Source organism: Callorhinus ursinus, unplaced genomic scaffold (assembly GCF_003265705.2).
Source record: "Callorhinus ursinus isolate GAN/ISIS: 27379988/994484 unplaced genomic scaffold, GSC_fseal_2.0 scaffold17, whole genome shotgun sequence".
In the NCBI taxonomy this organism is placed as follows: domain Eukaryota; kingdom Metazoa; phylum Chordata; class Mammalia; order Carnivora; family Otariidae; genus Callorhinus; species Callorhinus ursinus.
Window position 1 is genome coordinate 35116339 of NW_027397079.1, and position 11164 is coordinate 35127502.

At 43.8% G+C, this 11164-nt stretch overlaps 1 protein-coding gene across 4 annotated transcripts in view; it reads right to left on the reverse strand.

Annotated features, from left to right (window-relative positions):
* Nucleotides 1-257: 257 nt before the first annotated feature.
* NSD3 (nuclear receptor binding SET domain protein 3) overlaps nt 258-11164 on the reverse strand; it is a 120065-nt gene continuing 109158 nt past the window's right edge. For 3 of the 4 annotated variants that reach the window (XM_073902471.1, XM_025886282.2, XM_025886279.2), the window contains 5 exons: nt 10462-10578; nt 8816-8957; nt 7677-7783; nt 6501-6705; nt 258-6097 (listed from right to left, as the gene is read on the reverse strand). In XM_073902471.1, the coding sequence (XP_073758572.1) occupies nt 5856-6097; nt 6501-6705; nt 7677-7783; nt 8816-8957; nt 10462-10578 (813 nt within the window). In that variant the 3' untranslated portion in view covers nt 258-5855. The remainder of the gene's footprint in view (nt 6098-6500; nt 6706-7676; nt 7784-8815; nt 8958-10461; nt 10579-11164) is intronic. The other variant, XM_025886281.2, reaches the window with a different exon arrangement.

Sequence of the window (11164 nt, forward strand, 5' to 3'; positions counted from 1 at the left end):
CTACACTGAGCGAGAAGCAGCATTCTCCAAGGGCCTTCCCTCTGGGAAAACACCACCAAAGCCCACGTCTATTTGCGGCATGGCAGCATTTCGGAGGACCTGGCTGTGCCGCAGGCCTCAGCGGCCGGGGGGCGGGAGGGTGGGGGGCGGGCACGTCTCGGGTCCTCCAGCCCGGCACCCAGTGCCCTCCCTTCCCATTAAGGGCCTCTAGGCCAGCAGTTGTGGCCAGAAACTACAGGCAATGAACAAGTCCACAGTTTAATTTGGAACATACAGGACAATTTATTGAAGTCAATCTCAAGCAAAATCTGAAGTCAGTGGAATGTCATTAAGAACCTTTCCAAATTAATCCTCACGGAAGCAAAAAACACATTTGAATTCCAAAGTATTTGTAAAATAAAAAAAGCAACATCTCAGTAAATGTACAAAAATTTATGTTCCTACCAGCACACACAGTATTAAGAAGCTTAAAATTACAGGCAATCCTAAATACACTATAACTAGTCAACAATAAGCTATCTATATACAGGTTAACCAAGCTTTACACGTTTCACACTATGCAGTAAAACATAGGCCAATCAACAAAATCCCCAAAATATCATGTATCTTGAAGTCTATGTGGCAACATCAAGTCATTATACAGTAATGCCCTAGTGGAACACCCCCCAGGGAAAATGACACTAATCTCTTAAGTGTCAAGAGCTTCTAGCCAAGTCACAGAAACTCAAAAGAGATTGACTTTAGTGAATATTGATGCTTTGTTATTAAAGACTCAAGTCTCAAGTGATTTAGGCAAAATAACATTTCACAGGATCTACAAAGTTTATTACAGATAAACAAAGTACAGAAATAACCAATCTACAAAGGTCATTATCATAGATAAAGATCACAAGAAAAAGAAAACAATCTGTAGGTATCTGTGTTTGTTGTGCAATATCACAAGTGGTTACAAATGAATTTCTCGTATCAATTCCAATTGTGCACACACCCTTGTATAGAAAAAGGATCTTATTAGCCAGTTGTAATCATCATTTAGCATCTTGGTCATGGGAGGCAATGTGATTTTCTTTTTAACAGAGGGTATGTGACAGCACAAATGAGATAAAGAGCAATATTAATGACAACAGAGTAAAAAAGTAAATTGTATCCAGTCCACTCCTAACCTGACAAGAAGACCTCATACATACCTTGGCCCGGTGATCTGATGGACACCGCGCCTCGGGCACACGTTGCAGGTCTGTGGCTGGCTGGGGGGGGGGGGGGAACCGGCACCCAAGGGGGCTTGCTTGCCAATTCGCAGATGTGGAAGGTCACATAAGAAAACTAAGGACCGAATAAATGACTTTGGCAACTGTTCATCTTTTCCCTTTCTCTTACGCATAACTGACTTTCACAGGCTACGGAAGGGCAGGCTGCCCCCCCCGACCCCCCCTCCGCCCCGCACACATTTGTGCCACAAGCACCTGAACTTGTCACTTAAGCAATGGACTGACGGAGAAAAGAACGGAAATGGTTTCTGAAACACACAGATTACACCCTGCGTTTCAGGAGTGTAACGTAAGTGCAAATTTTTGTGTTTTTTTTTCCCTACACAGGCATATATATTAAAAGGAAAGAAGAGGTGCATGGGGCTAGGGTTGACAAAATGACAAAATAAAGAACACACGTGGGAAATACTCATAAAAATGCTGCTGGTATTTCATGCAAGAGTCTCTTCCCGAATGTGTACATGAAATCTGAGCTATCTGCTGTGGACACTCTCTCCCATTTGCAGAACTTTGCCTTTAATCCAAGTTGAAGAGGACGAGACTAGGTTATTTGTTTTCAAAACAGTATACAAAACAATGCTTTCTACTTCATAAGTTTAAAAGTATCTGTAAAATAAGGGGAATATGAAGAGTTTCAAGTACTTAAAAAACCTGAATTCGATGAGGCAGAGGTCTCAATGTTAAAGTGACTACTTTGTACCTGTGGTAAACATCATTCCCCCTCCCTTACCCTGTTCTAACCCCCTTTCCTCCCTGTACCCCGCCCCGGGGAAAAGTTGGTAGATTTCAGTATATACACATGTCCAACTTTTCAATCTTCGTTAATACATGGCAAAGCCGTCTAATCAGATCTGTTCCCCAGCTTAGCTGAAAGTGGAGGCGCATTCTACTCTTGGTTTACAGACAACCAGGGACCAACTGTAAGTGGCCCGAGGCCAAAGGAAATCGTTCCAAATGATCACTTTCAGTCTGCAGCAACTTGGCCAACTCGGGAAGTCGAGTCTGCGCTGCCAGAGGTACCTCCCCGGTGAGCTTCCCAAGACCTAAGGGCTCCGCAGCAACCTGTTTTCTTAATCTGTTGGGACCCGGCAGGCGGCAGTGCCCTGACTTCAAGGTGAATGCTAAAGGACCCTGGTGGGGGGGGGGGGGTCCAGAGACCAGGCTCTGTAGGGCTGCTCTCTGCCATCCAGACTGCAGCGCTCGCCCTGGCCCTGGCTCTGGCCCTGGCCCTGGCCGGAACACAAACCATGCGATGAGGCCGAAAGGAAACTACTTCATGAACCGGGAGAGAAACCTGTCCAGGGCTTGCCCACTCTGAGAGTCCTCTACATGATTATCTCAGAATTGCAGAACATTATTTACAAGCATGTTTCCAAGTATTATGTGGAAATGGCAGAAGGGAGCTGGGAGCCGCCATCCCCGTATTATTATTTTAGTTTTTACATTTGTTCCTGACTTGAACACAGAGATAGCTCCAAGTTTCAGTGATTCTAAAAGTTGGCCTATTCTATAGCTTAGGCTAGATCATCTTTGAGAATTAAGGTAGAGTAGGAACTTGTTAAAATAAAAATGAAAATAAACCCCACCTCCCTCCTGACTCTAGCCCTGATTAGCTATTAAAGAAGTGAATCCCTCCAGCGGACCGGCCTTCCAGGAATGAGGGGAAGGCCGCCCGGGATTTCCTCTGTAGTTGTTACCCATCTGATTTCTGAAGCTTTATGCTGATTATCAAAAATTTTACATTCGCTTCTTCTTCCAAAGAATTAACATGAGGCTAAAAAAAAGAACCCACCATTATCCCATGATGCTTTAAGTTATTTCATTTTTGGACAAGAATAAAACCCAACCATTTTTGCTCTGACCATACAGATTTACAAGCTAACCAATACCAACTACAGACTATGAGCGAGCAACACGTCCTTTGGACCATTTCGTTGGTGAAGCACGGGCAAGCACAGTGCGTGCACACGATGCACACAGAAAGCACAGCCCTCTCTCCGCCTTACTGCTTCCACAGCCTGCACCATGCAGGTGGGCGGTGACACTCCGGAGGTGAGGAGAGCACCCTGGCACTGGCATGGGCTAAAGCCACTTTTGGACCATTAAAGAGCGCTCCTGGACGAAGACTCCAGAGCTATGGTTAGCTATTTTGTTTTCACCCTGATTTCTGAAATGGCAGAACGATCCTATTAGGTACCCCCCAACCCCCTAAAAAGATTAAAAAATCTCAGCAGAGCTGTTGTAACACCAACAAAACGTGACATGATGAAGAAGCTGCATAAAAATACTGAAACCTAAGGTATTTGTAAGTATACAGGATGTACCCTGGCTTACCATATAAAAGTCATCAGGTATTAAATAGCACTAAGTCCAAAACAAAGCAAGGAGATAAGATTTCATGTGGAATACGGTTTCAATAGGAGAGTTACATTTTGAATGTTAAAGGAAATCCTTCATGTTAGTAAGTTTAAAAAAAGCAAACATTTATCTCATATATATATATATATATATACACACACACATATATATATATATATAAAATAAAGTTTTAGTATGATAAAACCTAGATTTTCTTAAATTATTTTTTAAAAGGATATCAAACTATATAATTGTTCAAGAGCAAAGTTTAGTGTTTTGGTGCGCTGTGCTGCATGTTACTGGTAGCGAGTTGACTTTGTAACATGCATAGCATTTTCCATTTTGCTCTTTCTCCTGGGATCATATCCAATCAAGAGAATTCCTGGAGGCTCAATAAGTTACCTCAGAATTAATTGCTGGAATCAGGCAAATGGCAGTTTAGGAGCTTAAGTAAAGGAATTGTAGTGTGATTTTTTTTTTTTTGTTTGTTTGTTCTATGTTGTTTTTTTACAAGAGAAAATCCAGTACAATTGCACATTTACATTAAAAAAGAGAGACAGAGAGAGAGAGAGGCACGAAACAGTTTTTTTTCTTTTTTCCAGAGAAGAACTCTAAATTGATAAGAAAAAAAGGAACACACATAACACAATGGAAGGAATGTGGCCGAGCATCTACCCTCCCTCCCTTCATAAGGTTCCTAGGTCCTTCTTGAGGGAAAATAAATGCCACCAGGTACCAGCAACTGTAAGCAGTCAAAATTCAGAAAGTTAACGCTCATTCAAGCTAGCCCTAGACTTCTACTTAGTACGGTGTGACAACAGTGTCTGACATTACTATTTACTTCATACAAGGAATACTGGAATATACATATTCCGAAGCATTAAATGCAACTGAATTTTGTGGGCAGACATCTTGATACACTTGCATCTATGAGATCCAAGCATCCCAACCAACCATTTTTGCTAACACTGCTTTCTTGGGAGCTTCCCTAAGTGCTTCCTAAGATGAAGTGTGTTTGTGTGGCTCTTATATACCCTGTAGAAGTGCTTCCCCTTCCTCGGTGGGGGTGATTTTAATTAGTAGAGAATACTAAATAGAAATTGTTTACATGTAACTAGGGGACACCCCTACCCCTTCCACCCCCCAAAAGAAGAACTAAACCAAAAAGACCTACTCAGATACAACTCTGATTTACCTGTGTCATTTTCACCAGGAAACTCGGCTGTGGGGGCGGGAATGTTTGATTTGGAGAGGGAAGCAGAGACAGGGAAGGAAATGGCCGTAATGCCCTCTAGGTCAGATTAGGGGCCCCATTACACTGCGCAGAGGACGGTGCTTGAATGATCCAACTCCGGGTCTGGGCCTTTCATCTCCCTTTAGCTGCCTTTGTCCACGTGTCAGAGCAACAGGAACAACCATTCTAACTCTGCATTCACATCCACATAAACATGCCTCATCAGAAATGTCCACTGTCAATGGAAAACATTTCAAACTCAGTGAGGGCACCCATTTCTGTTTTTCTCCAAAACCAAAAACCATGTTATATACCTTTCTAAGTAAAGGTATCACATCATAAAGCCCAGCTAGGTTCAGACCACAGAGGTAAAATCCGCTGAGGCATCTTGTTTTCAAGAGACCAGATTCAATACTCCCATGGAGTCCTTCTCTAAGACTATGAAAGTGTTTGGAAGGGAAAGAGAAGTGAGCCTGCCTACTGCTCAGCAAAGAGGTATATAAAGATCACCAGAACCTTTTCTAGAGGGCCTCTCCAACTGCTACTTCAAACACACACGCACACGTACACTGAATAGACTATCTGAACTACACTTCTCCAAAGTTTTAAAAAATGAAAATAAATAAAGGAATCAGGGCTACTTTTGCTTTTTACACCCAAGGAACACATCCTAGACTTTAAATGTATCTCATTAACAAAATTTCTTTTTCTCTTCGTTCTTATTTTAAAAGCGAAGACAGCTCTTTTTCCCGCTGCAAGGGGATGGAAGCATGATAAAAGGCAAGAGAAGACCAAGGGAATTTGGCCCGCCACCAAAGAATCCCCAACCCAACAAAACAGAAAAACAGACACGGCCAATCGCTTCTGCCCGCACGCACTGGATCTGGTCGGCGCGGCGGCAGCTTTCTCCCACTAACGTGCCATCGAGTCACTTGTTTCTTTTCCTTTTTTTCATCTCAATAAAAAAAAGAAAAAAAGAAGAAATCACCACCCATTTATTCTTTCAGTTCTTCTCCATGATCTTGTGATTCCAGTTTGCATTTGATCTTGCTCCAGTATTCTGGCGACACAGGAGACTCGGGGTCGTGCTCCGAGCAGCAGAGCCGGCCTTCCAGAGCAGAGGGGACCAGAGCGCCCGCTTCATGATCTCTACAAAACGAGCGTGGGCAGAACTCGCAGAAGGAGACGGCCGCACCGCTGCACTCCTCGCACTGGTGCCACGGGCACTCCCACTTTCCTGCGGAGGGGTGGGCACAGGGAAAAGAGCCCCGTTAGTGCCCGGCGTGATTACCCACGAAGAAGCCAGGTTTGCACCATCTGCTCTGACTGGAGAACGAATTCAGCTGACTACGACTCCGCATCTCGGCCACACTTACGTCTGAGTGTACGACTGAGTGTGGGTGTGTGCTCCGTCCCAAACTCAGCGCCACAGGAGCCAACGGCTCGCCCACGGCAAAAAGGAGAAACCGATCCTCCTGGCCTGCACCTATCCCACAGTTGAAGACAGATTTTTCACTAGCATACTTTCGGTTCAAAGTTATCCATTCCATGGCTCCACTAAGGGGAGTGAAGTACATTCTAGGTGACACATCGTTGGCAGAGTCGCAAGTCAGGGAAAGGGTCCTGAAAGGCTCGCTTACCATATGGTGGCTGAGTCAGGTTAAGGCATAAGAGGTGGTATGCTTTGGGACAGTCTTTTTTGTCACACATGACCAGCTCTCCACCATCTCCACACTGAAAACAGTAGTCTTCATGCATCTGCTTTGGTTCTGCTTTGATTTTTCGCCTCTTCTGCTTTAACTTAGCATTTTTGGCCTTTTCTTCGGCTGTTGACGCACACGTCGACTGGCAGGGAGAAGGATGAACACAGCGCGTGAGGCTCTACATAGAAAGGGAGCTCCCAAACCTCAGGCTCATTTGAGTTCCCTTAACCCCTTTTGTTCAATTACCTAAAAACCAGCAGAAGCACTTCTCATCCCATAACAGTACTAAAATAAAAATAAGGTTTCGTTTTCTCTGACTTTTGAATACAGTGCTTTGTTCTTTAAATTGCAAGGATCCTGAGATATAATTCATGTACCACAGAACTCACCATTTTAAAGTGGCTCATTCAGTGGTTTTCAGCATAGTGTGAATTTTTTTTTAAGATTTTATTTATTTATTTATTTGACAGAGACACAGAGAGAGAAGGAACACAAGCAGGGGGAGTGGGAGAGGGAGAAGCAGACTTCCCACAGAGCACGGAGCCTGATGCGGGGCTCGATCCCAGGACCCTGGGATCATGACCTGAGCTAAAGGCAGACGCTTAACGACTGAGCCACCCAGGCACCCCGGCATAGGGTGAATTTTAAAAAAGTTTTTGAAAAGGATGTTGATAACTTCAGATTTAATCAGAAATGCAAACACCTCTTCAGAACCTAACAGATCTCGGGGCGCCTGGGTGGCTCAGTTGGTTGGGCGACTGCCTTCGGCTCAGGTCATGATCCTGGAGTCCCGGGATCGAGTCCCGCATCGGGCTCCCTGCTCAGTAGGGAGTCTGCTTCTCCCTCCGACCCTCTTCCTTCTCGTGCTTTCTATCTCTCATTCTCTCTCTCTCTCAAATAAATAAATAAAATCTTTAAAAAAAAAAGAACCTAACAGATCTTACTAAGATCTGCTTCACTGGAAAGCAGAGAGTGTACACTCTGGTTAAGGCAACGGCCATGAACTAAACTGGGGACCCATTCACCAGCCCTTTCCTAAGATGGTCACAGACTTCAACAGCCTCACTCCTGACTTCCCGATGGCCTGGGGCGCTCGCTCCCCGCGCAACTGACCTTGGGCCGCACTCCCAGAAAGCCGCTGCAGTTCTCTGCCCCACAGTGGCACTCCGTTCTGCCGTTGCCCAGACAATCCAGGTTGTAATTAAACGTTAACTCCATCCCTAAAGTGAGAGAAATAATTACTCATACTCAAGTCTCGGGGAACAGACATGCTGTCACACACACACTCTCATAATGAAAAGAGAGACATAATTCTGACCTGAATGCTTTTCCCTCAGCCGAGCTCTGCACTGAAGAGTGACAGGGGAAAACCAACAGAGGGAAACATCCCCACCCACCAAGGATTACAGCAAAAACAGTCTATAAAAGTTGTCATATCCTTCTCATTGAAGTGGTCAAAAACAATGTAAGAGACTAAGAATCTGAAATCTGTGCTCGAGAGAAATGGGCTCTGGTTTAGCTTGCTTTTCTCAAGCTAATTTACACAAATTTCTGAATTAACAGTATGACCATGGAAGAGTAGCGGTCACACTATCTCCGGTGACTAATGCTTTAGCGTATGCTCGGAATGGAGTTCACAATGCAGATTTACTATTTACACCAAAGACCCAGGGATTCGGACTGGGAGCTCCAAGCTTGCTGGCTGGTCCTGAACGAAGTTTCAGGAATGCAGTTTCTCTCTTTTAGCTACAGCTCTTTTCCTCTCACCCATTTCCCTAAAACCTGGCAGAGAAGAAACTAAGTGTTGCTGGTAAGACGCTGGATGGCTGAGGAGACATGGAAGCAATAACGGCCTTCGGAAGCTTTTCGTGTCTAATTTGAAACAGACTGATCTTTCAACTAAAAAACAAACAAAAACCCCCACACACAAACCAAGAAACCAGCTGATGCTAACACAGTATGTTCAAACTTTAAAGAAGAAAACAAAAGCTTAAACATCTGGTTATATTGGGCAGACAGCAATCATTGGGAGGAGTCATTCAGGAGGGCTGCGGACACACAGGATTCTGTAACATCCTCTCGGACAGAAAGGCTCTTGCTAAACTCCCTTTTGCAGGACACAGATTTTCACTTCTTAGTGGCAAATAACAGTTCCAAACATAATCCTATCTTACTTGAATAAATACTTGAGCATCAAACCTTGAAGGATGTCCTGCTCAGAGAGGGACACGGGGAGCAAGTAGCTTTTTTACCTGCAGGAATATCACAAAGAGCAAAAAGTCCAACTCGAACATCTCCATTCACTGTCCACTTTTGTGTTTCACAGTTTGGATTACAACTGTGGTTCATAAAGCGAGAATAATTTCCTTTGGGGCCAGCATCAATTATACGGTCCTTCAGAAAGAAAAGAAATGAAAGGTACCTCTGACATAAAACGAAGTACAAGCCTCTCTCAGAAACCTCCAACTTGGTCAAGAGCCACAGGAAGCAGCGTTTTGCTATCAGCCAAAGTCTGGCGGCTGACAACTCCCACAACGCGTGCTCTCTGGGCTGGTGACCAAGTTCTCTAGTTGATGAGCTTCAAGTCAAGGCAATTAAGATAAAGTGGAATTTATCTTAAAGTTGTTTAAACTTTGTTTCTAGACACAGACCATAGAAAAATGCTACTTAGAAGATGACCCAGCCACAGGGGTGCCAGAGCGCAGAGCTCAGCTAGCCGCTTGGCGTGGGAGCCACGGGGCTTGCTGTCAGTCCTCCTTTCCTGCTCTGAACAAGCAGCAAAACCAGTCCGGGGGTAAATGGACAAGAGAGTAGGCCATAAAGAGGGACAGAGGAAATATGGAAGCCTTTTCTCTGAATGAAGATTTGGACGTCTGATCGACAGAAGGGCTATCATGTGGGACATACTCTTCAGTGGTTACCTGTTCCTTCTATTTTACTTACACTGACATTCAGGACACAGTAAAAAACTCAACATTCTGAATTCGAACTCTGATCATCTGGCTGAGCTCTGGAGGACGGAGCCTCCCATGTGTCATCAAGATGGCTGGAGGGGCCCCGACAGTGAAGAACGGACTTAAAGGGCCACTCAGGCATCAGAAATAAATGGCATTTTAGGTTTATGAAATTTCTGTTCATGAAAGTTGTAAAACCGTCAAACAATGACATATCAGTTAAAATAAACTTCTTTTAAGTGATTTCTAGTTCTTACTTTTAATGATATTCTACCTCTCAGTTTCAGGGAGAGCCTGGAACACAGGAAACATGGGTACTAGTCTTAGCCCTTCACTCGACTGTGACAAGATATCCAACAGATCGCTTGCCAGGGCTGAACCTCAGTTTCTCATCCTCTGCAAATCAGAGGACTGCTGAAGAAATTGCACAAGATAACGGATGTCCCAAACGTGTGGCAAATGGGACTTCCGAGCACATGGGTTAATCTAGCAGCTTTACTGTCATTTCACTTATGATGTCATCCATTTGTCCTACCTCAGACATGAAGTTTTAGAACACAGAACAATTTAGAGTTAGAATTTTTGCTAAATCAGAACTTTAACGGGGCTTTAGAACTTAGCATGACAGAGCTGATGGTGTCGGTCAGTGACAGAGAAACTGAGGGCCAGGTCCTTCAGTGACTAAGAAGAGCTGGAACGAAAAGCCCCGTATGTCCGCCCTGGTCCTGGTCATCTGTCCACTCACATGCCATGTGCAAGGCTTCAATAATCAGCCTTTGTGTAGCCTGCTATAATTAGCACATTATGGTAGCTAGCATACTGGCTACTGTAAAGCGTTCATTCTCCTGAAAAAAACAATCAAATTAGAGGAAACGGAGTTCACCCTAAGACCATGAAACAAAGACCCAAAATCCTTTTTTCTTACAAAAAAAAAGCAATTTTACCTTGGTAACAGTTAACATATAAAAATTAGTTACACTGTTCTCGTGGGCTCTCTTGATTCGCAATCTGCATTCTTCTTCATCAATTAATTCGCCAACATATTCATTTACAAATTCGCCCTGCAGAGAAGCATGCACTATGTAAATGTAAGGCCAATGTACTCTCTTTGACAGCATTCTTTAACACCACATGTATAATCCAAGAGAATTAACCAAAAAGACTTCTGGAAATCTTACGATGGAAACAAACAGTAGTTGTCATTCCCTGGCAGGCAGGGGGCACTATTTTTCTTGTAGCCGTGTCTCAAAAGGTGATAACCCATCTTTCCTTGCTGACAATATGACTTATAACAATATGTCCAAGGGACATAATGATGGGAACCTGAGATAAGGCTAACTAAAGTCTTTGAGGCTGTATTACAACAGACTTTTATTAAGTGTGTAGAGTTAGGGTTAATGCCCGTTAAAGATCTGAATCGGAAACAAATGAATTCTTTTTTAAAAACAACTTTTTATTTTGGAGTAATTCTAGATATTCACAGGGAGTCGCAAAAATAGCGCAGAGAGGAACCGTGCGCCCATCAGCTGGTATTCACTGCCCGCAACATCTTACAGAGCTACAAGACTATATTAAAACTAGAGAGCTGACCTTGGTACAATCTACAAATCTTATTCACATCGCACCAACTTTACATCCACTGCGTGT